We start from the raw sequence: 22023 nt of genomic DNA, 5'->3' as shown, positions 1-22023 counted from the left end.
TTCTTTTCATGCTAAATATCTGCCATGGCTGTGAGAGGAAAAGACCATTTAAAAAAAGACATTTTTAGACGTTTGAGGAATGTTCTGTGTGGTGACATCTTGGTTCCATCTCAGGTACTTGATCCGTTCCGACCCTCTGGCTCACGTCCCAGAGGAGCCACCCATCCACAGCAGCAGCCTGAAAGAGCGACGTGAGTCCAGCACCAGGGAGGATGCCTAGAGAGGACACATTGCCTTTAAATCTGGTTCTGTCCATGCAGGTCCAATTTGAAAGAAGCTGCAGTTTTTTTTTTCAGTGCTGCAGTCTGTAAATGTATTTTGTGAATTTCTGTGAGTGCCTACCTACTGTCTAATAACAACAGTTTTTTGTTTGTTTGTGTGTGACATTTTTATGTTATTGCCACAAATACTGTAAATAAGACGGACACATTCAGTTCTTTTTAACTCACAGGATGCTAACTGAAAGAATTTCGATCAGGGTCATCACACGTGCAAGGCTACCATCAGTTAAAGGCAATCTGATTTATAAACAACACATCTGTGATCACAGGAATCATCCTTACTAAAACTGTTTGTTATTAAAGCCTCTTGAAGTAAAGCTTAACTATGAATATATCTGTGTTTTAGAATGCAACTGTTGCACTTTCTATCGTTTAACTCAAATTATCTACAACTCTAATAATGAAGAAGGAGGTGCGTTTTGTCCACTGAAACGGAATGCAATGGTTTGCACAATTCATGAACCCGTATTTTATTCCCCATGGAACATAGTAAGCATATCATATGTTTAAGTTAAGAATTTGTACTAATTAAAATAAAAAGGCAATTTTGAATATTATGACAGCAGCACATCTCAGAAATGACAGGACAGAATTTACCTCAATGAAACATCCTGTTTTCATTTAACAACAGTCTGTAATAGGTACTAGGTACTGAGGAGACCAGCTGCTGTGCCAGCTTCCCGTGCCATAGATGCTAATGCATCCCCATAACATCAGAGAGGAAAGGCTTTTAAACTGTGTGCTGTTAATGGGCTGGATGGTCTTGCTCCTCTGTAGTATAGAAGACATAGCATCTGCGGTCTCCAAAAAGAATTTCTAATTTTGAGTCATCCTACCATAGTTTTCCAGTTTTCCCTTCAGCATACATGTCAACATGAGCTAGGCTTTCCCACCTACCAGACTGGTGTAGCCTTACTGCACTGGATGAGACCTCCCCAAAGATATTGTATCTCTGGTCTAATCTAATCTTACTTTTACACACTTTTACTGTCGCTGTCTCATCTTTTTTAGAGATGTGTTGATGTCATCAAATACAAAATTACTTTATTTTTCCCAAAAGTCAAACTAGCAGTTCATTTGCAGTTGCAGCTGCATTTGTTTATTGTACACAATATCCCAAATTTTTTAGAATTGGAGTTGAAAAATCAAACAGCCCTAAGTGACCTACATGAAACTTGTATTAAAGTGTTTAAAACACACTTTCTGTCCACTTATCAAAGAGTTCATCAGTGGCATCACGGCCCGTGTTAGAAACTAGCATTCAAACGTGAATGGTTATTTACTGTTCGTAGCTCCAGTTCTTTTCTTTAGCTTTAGGTGTTAGCACCATGAGGGCTCAGTTCAGGAATTTGTACTGGATGTGCAAAATGTTCACTTTTGTGCCAAAAAGAATTTATTTGCTTTGCAATATATATAAATAATCAGAAAAGAGTGAAAACTTTTGCTGATTTGTTTACAGTTGTTGTTGTTTGGGCAAATCTCAACACTTTTTGCATTTACTGTAAGTCTGACTTTGTACAAATGTCAGTGTTGACTAGATTTGTTCTTGATATAGTTTTATGTGCACATTTAAGTGCTACAAATACAGTATTATATTAAAACCGTTTTAAGTGGGTGAAATGTTTTTGCTTTTGTATTGTTGAATTTTTTTGACCATCTGAACACAAACACAATATTATCATTGATAAAGGCAAATCGTGGGATATTTTTCCCTCATCGTGCTCTCCAAAGTGACATGTTTCAAAGACAGCCATTGCTCCAAATTTAGCAAGAAAACTTACCTAATTGCATTTTATTATATCTCTTTAAAATAAATAAACAGAAAGTATAACAGAAATACAACGCAACATCTCTTTAACAATAAACTGCAAAATAGAGCCTACTTTTTAGTAAACATAACTTGTACATTACGTACAAAAAAATACTATTCCAAAATGTACAAAATGCAGCAAACAAATATCAAGTATAGTGCAGTTTACCCAAACATCATTCCAGACAGGAAAAAAAATGTCTTTCATCAAGACACTGCTGGGCCACGAAGGCGTCACCAAATGTTTCCATCACACCAGAACTCAACGGCAATGAGTGAGCAGCAAAACAGCTCAGTTGTTGAATTTCAGTCGAATGTGAAGTTTGTCCGAAAAGCACTTCCTGTTTGGGAATAATATTAACACAATTTCCTTCACTTGTAAAATCAGCACACGTTTTCCCACTGTAACAGCTCAAAACAAAATGAAAAAAGACAAAATAAATACAAAATAAAGACAAAAAGTTGTGTTGTGTAATGGAAGTTTGAAATTGTAACCATTAGTTTGAACATGTTGGCCTCATTGTCAACGTAAAGACTCATTCACATCTGCAAGCACACTTAATGCTTCCTAACAGACATACATACAGTGAAGATGCGTGTTTTAAAGCTCCCTCTTCCTAAAAGCCCATATTGGTCGCAGATGTTCAGTCAGAATTAATCACAGCAATAAGGTGTTGTTTTTGCCAAGCTGAAATAGTAAACATTACATAGAGGTTGACTGACTGGGGTTTTGCAAAAGGCAATGCCAATTTTTAGAAATCTGGACCGCTGATATATAAAGCTGATTTTTATTTGTTTGTTTTGGGTCTATAAGTTTAACCTTGTATGCATACAGGTTCTATTACAATCTGCTTGATTTTGGAAAAAACAACCAATGTTTACGGTATGATGGATAACCGTAATTAGCTGGAACAGCTCAAAAGGTTAATGGTTTATCTAAACTGGCTTCAACTCAGTGATTTCTTAATATACAGCAGGATGACACGACATGATGACTTGTCATTTTTGTTGATGGACACAGTTACGAACCAAACACATCCCACATAGCAACATTTACCTGGCCCAGTTCTGGCCCACACAGTGCACTAAACATTCTAATCACTTGGCCCAGAAACTGCAAAGAGTAATGGCCCTTTGGTGGCCCAGATCTGTCAATGCCAGTCGTGGCATTGACAGATCTGGTCCACATAAACCAAACCTCATCTGGGCCAGTTATGGCATGCCATTTTAAAAACAGTGCCATCATTGCCAGACCTGGCCCACATCTGCTATGTGGGATATATCTATTGAATTGGTTTAGTATGCACAGACATATCTGATGCTGGTTATTTTTAAAACAACTACAAAAATAAGCTTTTATAATCAGCTGCCGGATCAATCAGTCCACCTCTAACTCGCACATGGATGCTCATATTTATTTGCACTTAGTGTCAGTAGAATGTTTGCTACTTTAAAGAGAATCAGCTGTAATTCACTCCCTAGTTTAGTTTCTCTTTCCTCCTACATGAAAAAATAAAAACTAAATGAAACAGCAGTGTGTAGCTGATGTAGGAAACATCTACAAATTAAAATACTGAAGTGTGACATGCAGAATAAACCAGTGACTGGATGAAAGGACTGAGTACACTGTGTTGTTTGGTGTTTCATACTGAATATACTCACACTGACACAGATCATAGAACTCTCTCCTCAATAAGCTCTCAGTGTCCACTAAGAGTTTTGGGTCCTGCCCTTTAGTCGCTTAATCGTTACAAGTTTTCTATCTTGCTCACTTCCGACGTGCACTCCCCGGTCTCCTGACCTGCCACAGGTGATTGTGGATGGTCAGAGCGTCCACGCTGACCGACACAGACTTGGCAGGGATGACGGTGAACTGCTTGCGGTCCGAGTTGTATTTGTAAAGCTTGTCGATCATCTTCCGGCCGATGGCGCGTGGGCCCGTGCCTGTGAACTTGATGATCTCCTCGGTGTCTGGTGAGTAAGAGTAAATGGCACGAAACTGGCACCCGCCGTCACGGAAGAGGATGATCAGGTGGTTGGATTCACACTTTTCTAACTCCTGAAAAACATATGCAACAGTGTTTATTGAACACAAGGGGACAAAATGTGCATAAAGAGGTAAAGGAAGTTCCCTAACGGTTTTGTAGGTATAAGTTTGACTAATTCAAAACGTCTGTTAGGGCTGGGTGATAATAAAAAAAATGTATCATGACAGTCAATATCAATAATTATTGATTAGTGTTTTATTTGATCTATTTTACATGTTTCAAATGCAAGGCCTGCCAAAAGTGGGCGATATGCATTCCTGCAGAGAAGACTCTTGATACATACCTCAAGAACTACATTCTTCTGGACCTCATTAACTTTTCCAGCAAGGCAGCAATGGGCGATGGCATTGATGATGATCGGTTTGTTCGATTTAGAGCTCGGTTCCTTGAAAAGTTTAGGACCTTCAGACAAACACAGCATGTATAAAAGATCGACAAAATACATATGCTATTATGTATTTGTCTTTTTTTTTAAGTAGAACAGGAAATTCTGTATTTGCGCTCACCATTGTACTCAGTTGAAGTGATGGACGAGGCTATGGAGCCGTTCTCCCAGTCCCGCTCCATGTTCCTGCTGGAGGTCCTGCTCAGAACGGGGAACGATTCCATGGAGCACACAGAGGCAGCCCTTGTGGACACGTTATAAGTCGGTCAGAAAACTGCGAGGGCGCAAAGGGTTGATCATCTGAACACAGAACTCGGAGAGAGGAAAGTCTCACCTGTTTGACTCCGCCCCTCCAGAAACAACGCTGTCTGCATCTGTCGCCAAAGACAGCGTCGATCCTCGGTGACTCAGATCAGCTGAAAAAACAGAGCAGAATAACGTAGCACCAGATAGCAGCTAATTGTAACTGATAGCATTAGCTTGTGCTATTTCCAGTTTACAGCTCTGATTAAAACGACTCAGAGGAAAAGAACGCAAACTGGCCGCTGACTGATACTTTTACCAGTCCTGCACCCAGTGTATCATTTTAATTTGCTGTTTGAACTCTTTCTATCAGCTGTGCATGCTTGGAGTTAAACCATGCAGAGCGGGAAGGAGTGTTCACCTCCCCTGCAGCCTGCTGCTGAACTCTGGGCTTTGATTAACGTGGACACCTTCAGAGATTCACCTGCACAACACACGTGTACACACTTAAGAGGACGACAAGTACACACGTCATTGAGGAAAAGAACAAAAGTCTATCGCTTCACAAACAGGTAGTAATGGAGACAACATGGAGCATCTGCTAAAACAAAACTCCAGTGTTGAAGATGTTCTTACGTGTGTTGGATCCTTTGGAGAAGCTGCCGGATTCTTCACGGTGCAGGGATTTGGGTCTGTTTCTGCGAGGTTTGGTCCTGGTGCGAGGTTTAACCAAACCCTGCTCTTCCATCAGTGCTTGCTGCTTCCTCCGTAAGTACTCCTGTTTAATCAGCTCCCGCCGCGCCTTCTCCTCCTCCTTGCGAATGCGATCCTCCTCCGCTTTACGCCTTGAACAGACAAAGAGTGAGGCCCTCCGATTCGGCACACTTTTACCCACAATGCTTTTGCGCATGAGATCGGCCCTACCGAGCCTCGTCACGTTTGAGCTCGCTCTCCGCTTCTTGCTGCTGTTTCCGAAGTCGGGCCTCCTCGGCTTTGCGCTGCTGTTTGAGGAGGAAGGCGGCGCGACGCTTGGCCATTTCGTCCTCTGCTTTCTCGTCGTCCTGGAAGATTAAAACATTTCGTGAAGCTGCATCTGCCAAACAAATACACGAGGGAAACACCAACCATGTGAGTTATACCTTAAAGAAGAAGCCCAGCACGCTCTTCTGCTCGACGTCGGCAGTGCTGTCTCTCACATCCGCGCTGCCAGCCTCCAGTGGGTCTTTAAGCTCGGACAAGTCCACCTCAATCAGCTGACCCCTGAGCCTAGCACTTTCATCGACGCTGAGAATCTCATTGCTCGAGTCGGAAGCTTTTTTCTCTTCTTCCTCAGCATCCTCCGCTGAAGATTCTGGTGTGTTGTTGATGACCGGTGGTTCTTGTAACTTGGATTTGCCTGAGAGGTTCCCACCTCCCTCTGTGGTGTTTTCATGAACTCTAAAAGTGGCATTCCTCAGAATGTTTCTCTCAGTTTTGCAGCCCTCGGCGGCGCGCCCCGTCCCGTACTCTCCATCGGTAGCCTTTTTAGGAGAAGGCCGGCCGTCCGGAGAAGGGACGCCGGCGGCGGCTGATTTCGTGTTTTCTTTGCTCTTTTTCTGCTCTGCTGCTTTGCTGCGTTGGCTGGAGCTGAGCTTTGGGGGGCGACGGGCGGGGAGAGAATCGCTGCCGCTGATGTCTACAAAGTGGGCCGCGAAAGATCTGGAGTCTGAGGTAGAGGGTGTTGTTTGTGTAGCGTCTGGGGTTGTGCTTTGGACTGTGTGCGTCGGCTCCTGAGGTGAGACCGCGCTCTGCTTCATCAGCAGGTTTTGCTGTAAGGAGAGCTGCATCATCTGCTGCTGAATGGAACTAATAGCTTGATTAAGTAGATCTATAGAGTGGGAACACTCATTTACATCAGGTTCAGAGCTCTTGTTCTGGGACAAAGGGTTCCACCTGTTGTCTTTGTTCATCTGCTGTCCCTCTGTTTGATCTTTCAGGGCATCTAGACAGGAATCATCCTTGCACGACTGGATCTTAACTTTCCTCCTGCTAGCTGCTGATCCAGAAGGATCCAGGGAGTGTTTTGGTGGTAAAGGAAGTGTGTCGCACTTTCCTTCACCCTTCTTAACGATGTTCAGGAACGCAGCTTTTCCAAGTTTTAGTCTCTGCCTGGCTGACAAGGCCTCCATTTTCTTCTTCTGGTACTCTATCGCACGCCTTTGCTCCTCCAGCTGCATGTGTAGCTGAAGCAGCTCTGAAGGTACGGCTGACGGACAAACCATCGTGTCCTTCCCCAGCCACTGAGGGGCAAACTCCGAGCCGTCTGGCGTGGTCTTCTGAGAGCTGCTGGTGCTGGAGTATCCATCGCGTAGGCCCAGCTTGAGGAGCTTTCGTTCTGCAAAGCTGGTCATCTTGACGCCCGCGCTGCCCGAGGCGCTGCAGCTGCTCGCCCATGACACGGTGCTCGGGCAAGGACTCGAGCGTCCGCTGGCATCTTCTTTATCGTCCCTTTCCGTCACCTTCAAGTCCTCTCTGAGTTTGTCCGATTCTCCGTCTCCCAGTTCAGGCAAGCATTCCTTCTCTAAACACTCTCCCCTTCCTGTCATCGCGGCCTCTTTAGCTGGATCTGTCTGCTCGTCTTCGTCCTCCTCGAGGTCCGCGATGTCGGAGTCAGAGTCATGCCCTGCTTCGGGCGGAGGGGTGAAGGAACCTGCTTCCCCTGACAAATGAAGGAAAAAACCTGGAGAATGTATTTTTCCAGAGTGAGAAATGCCTTCTGAGTTGAGCCCTGATTCATCCACAGGTTTCGGCGCACCGGTACTTCTGTTTGACTCAACTACATGAGCTTTCCTCTTGGAGGTGTTAGGGATATTGGCTGTAGCTTTCCTACCAGCCTCTGCTCCTCTAAAGCGTCCCTCGCCACTTTCCTCCTGCTTGTTCACAGTGATGATCTTCTCTTTGGCTCGTTTGGGGACAGCGGGTATCAAAGGCTCCAGATAGTAGCTGTCTGCCTGGTGGTCCAAAGCAAAGGGACCTGAGTCATGGGGTAGAACACGAAATGTTTTCGAGCCTACAGAGGATAAGTTTAAATTGTGCATTTCCAGCTCATCCTGCTCCATTTCACTTTTGACTCTGTGTCGAGAAAATGTAGCAGGGTGGATGACAGAAACGAGTTCCTCCTCCTCTATCACCTCCTCTTCATCTTCTATGCACATGTGACTAAGCAGACTTTGGCCACTGAGTCTGTGCTGAGGCAGCGCTGACTCCAGCATGTGTTTGGGGGTAATGCTCATGATGTTAGAGGCTAAGCTGTCTTTGCTGATGGATCGAGCGATGCTGATGCTGTCTGATTCATCCTCTTTTGCAAAATGCAGAGCGTAGGGCGCTGGCTGGGATAAAGGCCTAAAAGAGAAGTGATGCAACGGGATAAGTAAAAGAGTTATAAAGCTAAGAATAACAAGACATAAAGCTGAAAAAAATGGGTCTGGTTTGGAAAAGCTGGAACCGCGGGTTCACCTCGCCCTTCTCTCTGGCCATGCCAATATGGAGTCCTGATGTTGCCCATCTGATCGCGGCACAGGGTGTGATCTGTTCCTCAACTCTGAAAATCAAAACACTAGTCATAAAACGGAGGTGATACATACAAAAATAATAACTACTGACTGATTTCACCAACCTACTCTTTAGTAGATGAAGAAATAAACTGAGAAAAACATTAAAATCGAATTGTTTTGTTTTCGCTCTTATTTTTCCCTGAATGTTTTGCTTAAAGCTTTCATCTGTCCATAAATGTCTTCTGCCCCTAAACATACTGCTTTTTCTTTTCCTTTTTCTGCCTCTTCAGCAACAGCTTAGTCATTTGCTATTAAAAGAGCTTTATCTGTGACTTTAGGCTGCAGAATGTGCACCAGCATCTGAGCAAATATTTGCTAAGTATTACCTGAAGTGCCCTCTTCAGCCATCCTCTGCGGTCTCTGCCTCAGGGGCAGCAACGAGTGAGATGAGATGGAAGAAGGTGTTTTAATGCTGAACAGAAGAAAAACAAATGATTTTTTTTTCATTTTGAAATTATATTACCTAGTTGCCAAAACTATTTAAAATCATTTAGGTGGAAAAGTCTTTTTACATAAACTACAGTACCTGAGGTCGGTGCTTGTGTTTGTGGTTAAGATATCCTCCGAGTGGGAAGATGGCAGGAAATGACGTTTGGTAACGTTTGAGGGGAGTGCATAAGATCGAGAGCTTTTGGGCTGGAGCAAAAGTCTCACTGAGCAAAAGGCAGAAGTACACATTAAAGTCACATTAAAGGAAAAAAAACTGTCAAGAGTCAGACTTTTCAAATTATTTGAAACTATCTTGATCAAATGTTTTCAAGATTTTCTGGAAGTCTTTCAAAGTTTTCAGCTTTGTTTGTTTTTTTTTTTTTCCACTTCTTTTGCATGCGTTTCCTGACCATGACTGCATATTGTGCTTAAAAGAAGAAGAAAGTGGAGGTCAGATTATAAAAAGGTCAGCAGAAGAACAGTATTAGAAAGTCACAATTTTAGGAAATATGGGGAAATCCTGCAATAAGCCAGAAAAGAACCAGAGAGATGTATCATCCTTCAGCTGATCAATGAATGCATGTAAAGTTTTCAGTTAATGCTCTTTGGGAATCACCTTTTTGGTTGTTAAATAGTATTTTATGTGCCAAACAGTAATGTCCTTGGTATTTCATTTTGCATATCTAACTGAAGAAATTGGAACAAATTGTCATCATATCAAATCACATCTTGAGTTTAGGGCTTTTTCTGCCCAAATGATTCAGTAATTGACAAAAAGGTTGCAACAAATAAACAGTTCTCTGAAAATTCTCAAGGGCTGTAATTAAAGCAGCCAAAGATTCCCCACAAAACTTTGAAAGAGCCTCAGACAGCCTTGCTAAAAAGCGATAAAAACGAAGTCTGATTTCTTAGTATTGTCTCAAAACCTTTGCACAGCACTACAAATACATCAAAGTAAAGAAGATTTTCTACCATCTTTGATTTCCTGAAGGTCTCTGGGCTGGACAAAGTCTGGCTTCACGTTCTCAAACCACCAGAAAAGCTCAGCAATGAAGACCATGACATTATTCTGCAAGACATGATGACCAAGATGAACACCAGGAAAAAAGCATGACAAAGAACTCTATAAAATTACTCTTCCAATAAAACAATACACTTTATGTTGTTTTGTTTTTTTGCAGAAAACACACTTCAGCACACTAAACCTATCCTTTTGTCTAAACTCAGCATTTTCTCTAAAGAATCCCATCAGTATCAGATGAGTGGATGAGTGTAGAAGTGAAACATTCAGCAAAATACTTTTCATAAGATATGGTGTGTTTTCAGACATGTAACAACAAAAGGAAGCAAAAACAGCAAAATTGCTCAGTTTTGATGATAAGACATCCTTTACTGAGGTGATCTATGACCTTTATGGTCAAAGGTTTTCTATTGCTAGTAAACAATGTCGGCACGAGTCCTACATTGGTACAGCACCTGACATTCCCAAGCAGTCTACCATCCAAATATTAACCAGGCCTGACCCCGCTTAGCATCCAAGATCAGGGTGGCCGCTCAGTTTTATTGAAAGAATAACGTATAATAACCAAAAGCAAAAATTACTTTAAAGAAGAAACGAATACTTTTCTTTTTTGAGTCATGAAGCTGTTTCTTACTTTACGACCGTTACATTTCGAGTGATCTGAAAGTTTTGAGTCAGTGAAGCTTTAAAGAGGCTTGTCACGTTAACATGTCGCGTTTCATGGATCACCTTTAACGCTGGCGGAGAGTACAGCAGGTCCTCGGGCTTCAGATGGAAACATTTGTTTAAATATTCATTGGAGAACTCTCTCAGCAGCTGGATGTTGTACACACTTTCAGCTATAGAGGGAACCTCTTTCAGGCAGATATCTGCACAGATCAGAACGACAATGTTCAGCAGGTTCATTCTGCATTGTTTAATGGTCAAATAAGTGGTTGAGCTCTTTAAACACGGGGTACTTTTTAAATACTTTTGGTTAACATCTGCATTTTGAAAAATGTTCCTGTATAATAAAATTAATATAACTCTCTTTCCTCTTTTACCTAAGCTGACAACTCCTTGCAAAAAAATAAATAAAAATAACACTGATAAATTAGCTGAAATAAATAAAAGTACAATAAATTAACATGATTAAAATATAATAGCTTTAGTGGATCTGGCCAGCTTGTGGTGTCATACCTTCCAGTCTAATGACATCTGGGCAGTAGAAGTGGATCACAGCTAACAGAGCTGCTCCGTCACACACATCCTTCAACAGGTCGTCCAACAGGGGGAAGTGTTGCAGCGTGCGACCTGACAGATGATCTCTGCGGTACCGAACCTACACAACAAGAGAGGGTCCAATTTTATTCTAACTTATCTGATCCCATGTGAAGTCACAAACTCACTTATTAAGCAAACACAAAACATCTCGTCTCACTTAAACACACACTACACACACAGCAGATACATGTGATTGATTAAATCACCTACAACTATTTGGTTTTGTATCAGGTCAGTGTTACAGGAGGGCTTTGTGCGACTGGCCTCTCATGTGGTGCATCACTGTATGTCTTAACTCATATCATTTGTCAACAGTATTCAGATATGACAAATAACTTTCAGGTTTAGTAAGATGATCAGACCCAGAATGAAGATGAACACAAGACTATTTTGTTAAAAATGAGAGCGCATGGCTGATGTGGCAGAATAGGAACAATCCACTGCTGACTTGGATTCAAACTAAATAGAAGAACTAAAAGAGAAGTGGATACAGCGGTGAGCAGGGAGCATGTGAAGGCAGACATGGTGGGCAGACTGGAAAAACCCTGAGGAGGAATGAACTGGAGACATGGAAGAATGCAGGGGGGAAAAAAACTAATGAAAGCATAAGTAAGTAAATAAACATAAAAATCACAAAGCACAAATAATTCTAATGGTGAAACACAAAGACCATAAACAAAACAAAGAAACACAGATGAGTGTGTTTAGTGGTAAGGGAACGGAAAAATAAAATAAAATAAAAACGGTCAATAAAGAGTACATTACCACACGAGAGAACTCCATAGGCTCCAATAAGCAATGGGCCAGAGCATGCAATAAATCAGGCTGGTGAAGGGAGAGAAAAATGATTGGGAGGAAGTTACAAATGAACTGAAACATGTTATATGAGAACATGTGGAGCTGTTTAAAAAAGCACTGCTTTATGGTGATGATGTGGTTGACGTGGCCGTCCGTTCACTTCAACCTCCCTGTGGATGTTTTCTACGAGTCACACGAAATAAATAGAGAAGCTAAGAGTTTTTAAATGACAACAAATGAGCACACACTGAACATGTCTTTTTACAGCACAAAGGGAAACTTGTGTGTGTCATCTTCATCACACACGATTGTCCTTAATGTGTTCTTTCCGGCTTAAAATTAGAGTTCATTTTTACCACAGCTGCTGTTCAAATTGATACTGACGCACACAGACACTCATAGGCAGTGATAGTAAACATTTGCACTTACAGGTACAAGCTTCCAATACCATTTGGAGGGAGACTAGTGTCCAAGAGGCACACGGGGGAGGAAACAATACAAACAGGAAGAGGAGCAGACAAGTCAAGGGTCAGACAGAGCTACAGGATAGACAGGAGAGAGATCAGATCTGGACGTGGGTTAGACTTAGAAATGAAACACGTATAACAACCAAATGATGCTTTGAACGATATTTGTAAATCACCTCATATATTTGATTTTATGTAGTAAAGCTTGTTGGTTTAAGGTGAGTCACAAAGAGCTTCAGAAATTCTTAGTAGGTGCTTGCTCACTGTAAATTAATAAAATAGCATTTAAGAAGTATTTTTTTATTAGTAGTAATATTTTTAAATGATAGCTGTTTAGAAAAAGCAGGTAGTAATACAACAGTCCAATATTTAAAAGGTACAAACCAATTAAAACATATGAACCTAATAGAAAAAACCCTATAATAAAGGACTATTCAACTGGTGGCCCGTGGGCCACATCAGGCCCACTGGTGAACAAATTCCGGCCCACTGACTGGTTCATTAATCTCTTCAGCCCAAACTCCCAGTTTTCTACTTTAATTACTATAAGTTCTTTAAATTAACCTTCTATGGTATTTAGTTTTTCTTTTTAAAAGGTAGCACAACCCCTGCTGGTTGCCGCATGACCTGATCACCTGTTCCCCCATGTTTTTATCATGTGTGTCTTCTTGAATGGGTGTTCTTAAATGTAATTTCATTATGCTCTGTACAATGACAATAAAGGCATCATCAAGTTAGACATATACGTCAGAATCTTGGCTACAAGCTGGTAAAAACCACTTCTATGAAAACCCAAGACAATTAAAACTACAAGCAGTAGAAGATAAAATTAAGATAAGTAAAAATTAAATTGGTTTAAAAATGTGGCTCGTTAAATACGTCAAAATTTAGGAGACATAATGTGTTTTTTATATTGTTTTAATATCACTTTGGGTTTTACATGTTGCATTCATGAATAAATGCAGCAAAATAAACTAATTCAAAGGTAACAGATCTTTGTAATGCTTGGTGTATTTACATAATAACTTTAATTGCTGGATGTTCGTCCCCTCAGCTGTTGACCTGCAGTATCTGTGGCCCCCAGAGCAATTTAGTTGAATAGCCTTGCTATGGTAAATTGAGACTAACACCACTTTCTCCATGAGCTGTATTATGAAGTAACTTGTTACACTGCACATGTGGTATGTAGTTGCAAGGTGTGTACTTGGTACTAAGTGGGTGCAAACTTGGTCACTTGCATTGCCTTCACTCAATTCAGTTGAGTAGATCCAGTTCACATAATTCTTTAATTTACATCTACTGCATCTCTTTTTTGAGTGTATTTACTGGGTATAGACCTGGTATTCACAGGTACAGAGCCAGGTATGTACTTATCTGGTGTGTTTCTTATACATACTGTTTATGTTCCTGGTATTTACAGTGAGCCTTTTTGGTACTCACTGGGTACAAACAGTACTTTGTACTTACCAGGTATATTGCAGGTAAGTACCAATTTCATACTTTTCAGGTACTAGGGTAAAAAGTCACTTCGTAATGCAGCTCAGTCCATGTATGTTACCCCGTAAATAAGTACCGGGCTGTATTGTGTGTGACAACATAAGGCGTAGGAACATTTTCAGGAAAGTAGGAACAAAGTAGTGCTTTACTTTGTGGTGACTGGGCGACTCCAGCAGGTGTTGCTTCAGCTTGCACTCCTTTTCCGTGAGCTCCCTCATCTTAATGTTAACCTGAAGCAGACGAGGCAGCGTGAATAAGTGACCATTCAAAATCACATAAATCGACATTTTAATCCCCATGTTTGGTCATCACCTTATTAATCCAAAAGACCTCTGACTCTTCCAGGCCATATGGGAGCTCCTTGGACGCGCTGATGTTTGAGAAGCGCTTGACACTGGACACCACCTTCTCTACGCTGATCATCTCCGCCGTGTAGGCCATCATCAGGGCATCGATGAGGTGGATGTGGGAGCTCTGGGAGGACAGAGATCTTTTTAATGATCTTTCGTTAAAAGGAAGTGTTGGCCTCACTTCACACCTACCTCGGTAAATAACACATTTATTTGCTGACGCCTCTGAGTGTCAGTTCGGAGTAACACAGACTAAAGCTGCAGCTTTCCAGCCAGCTGGGATCATGTAATGTTTTCACACTTGAGGGAAGTAGCTAATATCGCCGTGGAAGAGATTCTTATTAAATATAAAAAAAATGCTGCTCAGTTGGTCTCATGAATCTTTCAGCAGCAGATCAGAAAACCAGCAAAACTGCAACATCAAGTTGTAAATTATTTATTTCCACAGGCTTAGATTATTATGTGACTTAACAGCATGGACAAATTACTTGCCAGCTGTACAGTTTGAGTAAATAGTGAAATAAAAGCATCATGTTTAATTGCAGCTCTTTATTTTCTTTGACCTGTCTCTTAATTTCAATCAGCACACCTGTGATCAATCATCAGTCAGCCCTCCTGTCCATGATGTTTGTCAAATCCTATGTCTACCTCTGTGTATCTTCCCATGTTACGAGCGCCATTGTTTTGCCTGACGTTGTCGTTAAAAGGTGCTTTTAAAAAAAATCCCATGCTGAGACGTGGGTGCCTTCTGGCCACCTCAGAGTGAGAGGGGTTGAAGCCAGCCCTTTGGCAGTAACAGAGCCGAAACAGTCGACACGTGAAAAGGTAAGCTGGCTTTGAGGCTCAATAATGTGGTAAGGACATATAGTCTGTGCAACCTCGTGGGAATAAATAACATCAAACAGATTCATCGCTGAGAGAATATTAATTATGATGCTCAGCAATTTTGCGTTTGGTTAAAGAAATATTGCTAAACTGTGTTTCATAATGGTATCTTCATTGGATATGGGGTTTGTTTGAACTTAGCTTAAATTCCAAACAATCCACTGGTGCTTTCAGAAGCTAACAGATGATTCAGTGTTTGTCTTGTTCACCTTCCAGGTATATATATATGTGTATATTTAAAAACGTACTGGAAAACTTTAGGATTTTTAGTACACTCGTTTTAAATTTTGCGATCGCTGGCACCAACCATTTTAATAGGAGACGAGCTGAGATCCAGATCAGACACTGGCGTGGTGTTGTTCTCCAGGACATAGATGCCTCTTCTGGACAAGGCTTGGATGACAGACTGGTGGCTTTGGAGGGAGGCAGCCTGCTCAGCATGAAGGATGAGCCCATACACATGACAGTAGAGCTCTCCAGACAGCAGCAGGTGGATGATGGGGGGCTTGATGTGTTCTTGCTCATACTGGTCTGTATAGAAGGGGTCTCGAAGATCAACAGGGATGTGATCTGGAAAAAAAAATATGTTGCTAGATTGGCCCATCATCAGATTTTTTTAATTATTTTTTTATATATTTAGCCAACAATATTGTCCTGCGCTGACCTTCACACAGCTATTTCTGAGCAGACACATGTAAATCAGTGTCTCACCATGTTACGTAACAAAGCTTCCAGTGCACACACACTATTAAAGTATTAAAAGGTCCAGGCAGAAGCCAGTGCAACGTCACCACACAGAGACAAAGTCAGAGTCTGATCAACATGTCAGGTGGGAGAGCTGATCAACATGTTAAGTCCACATGTTAACAGGACTTAGCGACGATGCTTAAGCTGATGGTGTTTTCCCGCCCGACAGCCCGCTGTTTTCCTGCTTGTGGGTCCAGACATGCATGGAGCAGCTATTTTTATATGCCTTGGACACGTTAATCCAGATTTAAAGTCTGGAATACTCTTGAATTTTAGCTTCTAGTGCATTCTGTATAAATGTAGATAAGTGGAAACAAAGGTCAGGGTTGTTTCTTTTCAAAAATGGTACAAGAAAAAAACGTTAGTTTGCAGCTGGTATAATTCTTGTTAATATTATATAGAAGCTGGTAGGTCTTTAGTTGAACTTCACTTTGTAGATAGAAGGAAAAGGAAAAAAGAAGCTATAACTACTCTATCCAAAGTTTAAGAAATGTTTTAACATTCACCTCCAAATTAAAATATTCACAACATTGTTTCTTGTTTAATGTGAAATATTCTAGATAGAGCACCCGTGCTTGAGTTTTCATAATTTGTGCATTTCTATCATTTATTTTAGGATGCAAGTTTTGTCAGCACATCATCCTGCAGAAAACGTTAAGTAACATTTTTTTAACATAAAGAAAACAAGAGCTGCTTTAGCTTTATTTGTAAGTAAGTTTGTTTGCCTCTGTTTCCAGACTTTATGCTCAGCTAAGCTTTTTGCTTCTGGCTCTAACGTTATAGCGAGAGACTGGGATTGATCTATCCCTCAGTGCACATCTCTAAATGTCAAATTAGTCATTTGACAATGAAGCCGTCCTTATAAACGGACAGGCAGTATTAGACAATGCTGAGCTGCTTTCGATTTCAGCTTGGAATAAAACTGTACATAAGGTCAGAGCAGTCATTTTGCAGATAAGTAATTTAGAAATGTAGTGGGGTTTTTTTGTCTCACTGTCCACTGGATAAAAAAATCTTCAAACCTTAGAAATAAAAATAAGAAATAAAACTGCATCTTGTAAATATGGTCATAATGAGGACTTAATAAAAACAAGTACAATATTCTAAAGTATCATTGTGCTTTCTGTGAATGATGAATGACTTTGGTGCAATTTGATAAAGAAGGTTAAACGGAGTTGCCATAACTAAAAAAAGGCAGGACAGTAGCTAAAAGCTAAAAAAAGCAAAATGCTAGCTAAAAGTTGCAAATTGCTAACTAAAATTAGACAGACACTAGCTAAATGTAGCAAAAGGCTTGCTAAATGTAGAAAGAAACTAGCTCATACCAAAATGATACCTTATATAGGAAATGTTTGCTAAAATTAGAGCAAATATGCAGTTTTTCTAAGACGATGCTTTTGAAGTAACTGAAATGACTTCAGTGTAGTTCTATGGGGAACATTTGGGTGAATAAAAATGAATATTATGAAAATTAAAGTCAGAGCAACCTTCTCCTGAATGAGCGAATGTTTGTTACATAAACGGCTAAGAGTATGAAAAAGTAGTTGGAGGAAAAAAGTGCAAAAAATAAAAAAAAAATCAAACAAGAAAATAACAGCATCAAACATTTCTCATTTCACCTCCCAAAGGAAGCTGAGAGCAGACGTTTCCCGCATATTATTTTTTCTAGTGGAAATCACAAGCATTTTATCAAGATAACAAATTAATTTCCCAATGTTTTTTTTCTTCGAGATAACGAGTTATGGTTTTTCTTGTGCATCATTCAGTAATCAAGGAGACGGCCCGATCCCATCCGCTGCTCACAAATAAAGTTTATTATATCAGCGGGATCTGCTGAGCAGCAGTCGGGCCAGACGTCTCCTGAAATGACGAGGGTTGATAAAGTTATCTGTACGAGACAAACAAACCGCAATATCAGTCTGTGTAATGATACGAAAACTACACAAGATTATGTATACTAGGTTGCCTTCAGGACCAGGCCACCTTTACAAAGGAGAGCTCAATGGAATTTGGTTAAAAAACACTGAATGAATGAATGAATGAATGAATGAATGAATGAATGAATGAATGAATGAATGAATGAATGAATGAATCTTGAGAAAATGGTCCTTGATATTTTGTGATAATGACATGTTATTATCACGAGAAAACAATGGAAAATGATTATATGCAGAAAATGGCCACTCTGGGCTTCCGTAGCTACACCGACTAAGGTAAACAAACCAAACAAGATGGTCCTTTTTGGAAAACACACACACACACACACACACAGCAGGCTTGGACACAGCCCACAGCCCACTGTGAAGAATCAGCTGTACTTTTTTACAACCAGCTCGTTTCCAACTGTCTGCTAGTGGAGTTCAGTTCAGCTGCTGAATTTCCCAGATTATATCTAAAACTACTTCATATAAACAGTGTCAGCTTTGAGTTCCTCTGTCTTGTTTTTGCTTCAGCCCCTTTCAAACACAACAGTCTCTCTGCTCTGACGTTTGCTCAGCCTTGGCTATCCCAGAATGTCCTCTTGTCCTTCCAGGTTGACGTGGTGACGGGTGATGGAGGGCGACATGCCAGCAGGGCTGACGACTGGGGGCTGGGATGCTATCCCATTTCCTGCTCGCTTCTTCAAGGGTATGTGACTTAAAGAGGTGAGTATGTGTGTGTGTGTGGTGAGATAAAGTGTAGGGAGGAGGCAGGAGCTGTTCTCTAATTTGACATTTATTATTCATATGATTCAAACTGGAAAATTAATCTTTGTGAGCATGTGTAGGTGAGCTTGAGGTGAAAGGTGATTGGTTTGTGTGTTGATATTACTCTAAATGTTGCTATAACACAATAACTTTAAAGTGCCTGTGGCATCAGTTGTTTGTGATAAATGTGATTGCACTTTTGGAAAGATAACATGGACAACATATTGCAAAAGCAATTTCACACCAGTGTGATGAACAGTTGTTGAGATATTTGCATGTGAAGGAACAGGAAGTGATGTCAAAGGGGAATGTCTGCATGTAAACAGAACAGCTAACAACACAGACAGAAGGGAATTTTCTGATGTTTCTTTAGATAATTTTAGTCCCTATAAGAGAGAGAGAGATGTAGAAATACTGTAATATTGTTTTTATAAACAAAGACCAGAGAGTTTTCTTTCAAGTGTTCCCCTTTAATGTCACTTCCTGTTTCACTTTGGCTGAGCCAAATTCAAAGGAAAATATGCCAGTTATGTGACAAAATGGGTTAAATCATGTGTTTTATGCCTGTTTTCCTAAATATGAAGATATTTTCTTTGACTTTTTATATTTGGAGGAGAGGCACGTTAAATCTATTGCACTAATCTTTAGCGTGGTTAGTAGGCGAGTCATTCCCAACACGTACTCTAAGTGCTACAAAATGTGTATAAAGTTACTGAATGACATAATGCTAGTATTGTCTTAAATGTATGGACATAATATAATCACTACATTCCTCTCTCATTGCAACACCTAATTGATCATATTTGTACATATTAGCTTTATTATGTGAAAGTAATACACTTTAGATAAACGTCTGTTCAGCATTTGTTGATTGAATGATGCCCTTTGCTTAAAGGAATGAGTTTTTCTATTTGTTCCTATCTTTTCTCAGTGATCATGAATAAACACTGTAAGAGTCTAAACAAGCAGGCTTTGTTGAACAAGGTCCCAACCCTCAGGTCCAATCCCATTAAACACTTAAACACGTGACTGACTGGGCTGACTTTCACACCAGCACACAGACACGGCCCTCCCAGCACCGCTGTGCTGTGTGTTGGTTTATGCTAATCTGATCAGAGTGTTTAGATCCTTCAGTCCCTAATGCCGGCTGTAAACAACCATAGGAACGTGTGTGCATTTTGATCAAACTGAGCAGTCCTTTTTAATATTTATTATAAACTTGTGTTGCCGTCACTATAATCAGAATTCTAACAAAGATGGGAAATTGTGTAAAATGTAAAATCATTTTCAAAAGTCTTTGTGTGTATTTTATTCACAGTAGAACACAGCAAGCACGGCAAATGTTCAAATCAAATGCTCCACAAATCACTGTCTGTAAGCACAGTTCAAGGTGCCATCCACAAATGGAGGTTAAAGCTCTATCATGCAAAGAATAAGTCACAGGGTCACATTAAAAGGTCACATTAAATAGACTACGGCGAAATGTAAAACTGTTCGGTGGTCAGATGAATCAAAATTATTTTTGGGAACAAGTAACATGTCATCCATACTAAGGAAAGCAGTTGGGTCTGTTATCAGCACACGGTTCAAAAGCCTGCCTCTCTGATGGTATGGGGGTGCAATAATGTCTATGGCATGGACAGCTTACGTCTGGAAAGGCCTCGTCAAAGCAGAAAAGAATATGCAGGTTTTAGAACAACATACGCTCCTGTCCAGACAACGTCTTTACAGAGAAGGTCTTGCTTATTTCAGCAAGATAAGGCTAAATCACATACTGCTGTAACAGCAGGGTTTTGTAGTAGAAGAGTCAGAGTGCTGAATCGCCCTGAATGCAATGGAGGCTATAGCTTCTGCTCTCCTCTCAGATCCTTCACATTTGTGTTAAAAGAAGATAAATGTTGCTTTTGTCCAACTTTTTGAGGCGTTTCTTTCACCAAAGTCAAAATGACCTAATTTTTTTGTCTATAAATGGTTTACAGTAATTGTCTTAGCTGTTTACTATGTTCCATTGTGAGTAAAATATGAGATTTGTAAATCACTACATTCTGCTTTTACAATTTACACAAAGTCCCAACTTGTTCAGAGTTTTCTTTGGAACTAAAGAGGCAAAAAGTCTTTAGATCTTTGCACACATGCACAGCAGCCCTGAAACGCTGAAGAGATTTTTCAGAGGAGCGACACGTGAGACAAACGTCTACAGCGCTGACTTCTTGAAAACATTTTACCCCCGTTGTCAAAGTGAGCGAGACAATGCAGAAATGTGGAAAAAAAAAAACCTCCATAGCTTTCACCGGGAGTGAGTAATAAGGGCAAAATGTGTGCTAGTAGGAAGAGCTTTCACTTCACGTTTGTAAGTGTTTTAGTTTCCTTCTCACTCATTAGCATAGTGTGAAAGTTCAAATCCAAGCGATGATAAAATAAATACCAAGCAGACATCAGTGAGCATCATGTCTCTGTCTCCTAGGTGCTCTGGACAGAATGGTGTCTTGGATTCAGAGAGCTGCATGAACAGCACAGAGGACCTCCTCAGAGCAGCCAGTGTGTGACACAAAAACCCACATTAAAGCAGTCGTTTGCACTGTTACTTCCCAGCACTGCAATGGAAAGACGCCACTTTTTAAAGTGCTAACAGCAGAGTTAGAGCTGGCATTCTACTGACCTGTGTGTGAAGACAGAGACATAAAGAGATGTCGGCTGAAGATTTAACTTATAAATACAGAGATCCTGAATGCTACAGTACGTGGCTGTTATGCTAGCTTGATAATTAAAAAGCAATAAATGATACTAATTGTGTCAACATGGAAATTTAGTATATTAATGCAAAAAGTATAAATTATTTTGTAACAATTTTTTGTCCTAATAAGTGTGTTATTATTTAAAAGCAGTGTTTTCTTGAGATCTAGTGTTGTTGTACTCTTTATCTTAAAAATAAATAAATAAATAAATAAATGAGGGGGAGGGGTGTATTATGCAAACTTGACTTTTTTAAGCTTTATATAATGTCTTTCCCTCATCAAACACACCCAGAGTGTTGCTTTGACTCATTCGTGCATGTTTGGGAAATCCTTGAATCTCCCCTCGTAGCCATGGTGCAGCTGCCTAAATGCTTCCTGGTACAAAGCACCGCCTATTTGTACAAAGCTCCTCCCTGGAGCTCAGTCTGCAGCCGAGCTCCTGCCAGCCCCACACATCACTCCTTTCCCAAAGCATTGTTGTGAAGATGTGCTGAAGTGGGGTTGTCAGAAACGGGATGAGGTTCTTAAAGAGACAGAGTCCAATATCGAGGTGTTTAGACAGGCTATGATGAAAAGTCAAATTCACTTTAACGTATACAGCTTTTTAATAACAACTGAATGTAACATTGTTACTTAATTGTTGTTTAGAGTTGAATTATGTCATTTCCCTTTGGGGATCAATAAAGTATTTTTGAACTGAATTTGAACTATGTGCCTGAAAAATACATTCTCTCTCTCTCTCTCTCTCTCTCTCTCTCTCTCTCTCTCTCTCTCTCTCTCTCTC

General features: G+C 40.5%; 2 protein-coding genes and 1 long non-coding RNA gene across 9 annotated transcripts in view; 2 read left to right on the top strand and 1 right to left on the bottom strand.

Annotated features, from left to right (window-relative positions):
• kcnt1a (potassium sodium-activated channel subfamily T member 1a) overlaps positions 1-2552 on the top strand; it is a 46991-nt gene extending 44439 nt beyond the window's left edge. For both annotated transcript variants that reach the window (XM_014006542.1, XM_014006544.1), the window contains one exon: positions 115-2552. In XM_014006542.1, coding sequence (XP_013861996.1) covers positions 115-220 — 106 coding nt within the window. In that variant the 3' untranslated portion in view covers positions 221-2552. The remainder of the gene's footprint in view (positions 1-114) is intronic.
• The window catches only part of camsap1a (calmodulin regulated spectrin-associated protein 1a), a 21815-nt gene continuing 1836 nt past the window's right edge, over positions 2045-22023 (bottom strand). The window contains exons 4-21 of one of the 5 annotated variants that reach the window (XR_001310078.1): positions 15378-15640; positions 14148-14309; positions 13985-14065; positions 11839-11898; positions 10990-11131; positions 10540-10679; positions 9762-9858; positions 8887-9013; positions 8687-8772; positions 8263-8347; positions 5907-8148; positions 5692-5828; positions 5404-5612; positions 4859-4940; positions 4646-4767; positions 4423-4541; positions 3754-4150; positions 2045-2432 (exon numbers count right to left, since the gene is read on the bottom strand). Coding sequence is in view for 3 of the 5 variants with exons in the window: in XM_014006539.1 (XP_013861993.1) it covers positions 3860-4150; positions 4423-4541; positions 4646-4767; positions 4859-4940; positions 5404-5612; positions 5692-5828; positions 5907-8148; positions 8263-8347; positions 8687-8772; positions 8887-9013; positions 9762-9858; positions 10540-10679; positions 10990-11131; positions 11839-11898; positions 13985-14065; positions 14148-14309; positions 15378-15640 (4445 nt within the window). In the remaining 2 variants the exon portion in view is untranslated. Of the gene's footprint in view, positions 4151-4422; positions 4542-4645; positions 4768-4858; positions 5252-5403; positions 5613-5691; positions 5829-5906; positions 8149-8262; positions 8348-8686; positions 8773-8886; positions 9014-9761; positions 9859-10539; positions 10680-10989; positions 11132-11838; positions 11899-12300; positions 12334-13984; positions 14066-14147; positions 14310-15377; positions 15641-22023 lie in introns of those variants that run through there. The other 4 variants (XM_014006540.1, XM_014006539.1, XM_014006541.1 and 1 more) reach the window with 4 other exon arrangements.
• On the top strand, positions 14668-21562 carry LOC106516272 (uncharacterized). Of its 2 annotated transcripts, XR_001310080.1 has the most exons (4): positions 15491-15560; positions 16434-16470; positions 18351-18462; positions 20969-21562. It is a non-coding gene; the product is annotated as an uncharacterized LOC106516272 (long non-coding RNA). The 2 variants fall into 2 exon arrangements; XR_001310081.1 differs by lacking the exons at positions 15491-15560; positions 16434-16470 and adding an exon at positions 14668-15010.

This window comes from Austrofundulus limnaeus, unplaced genomic scaffold (assembly GCF_001266775.1).
Source record: "Austrofundulus limnaeus strain Quisiro unplaced genomic scaffold, Austrofundulus_limnaeus-1.0 Scaffold36, whole genome shotgun sequence".
NCBI classification, from domain to species: domain Eukaryota; kingdom Metazoa; phylum Chordata; class Actinopteri; order Cyprinodontiformes; family Rivulidae; genus Austrofundulus; species Austrofundulus limnaeus.
This window is presented reverse-complemented; position numbering and strand designations above follow the sequence as displayed.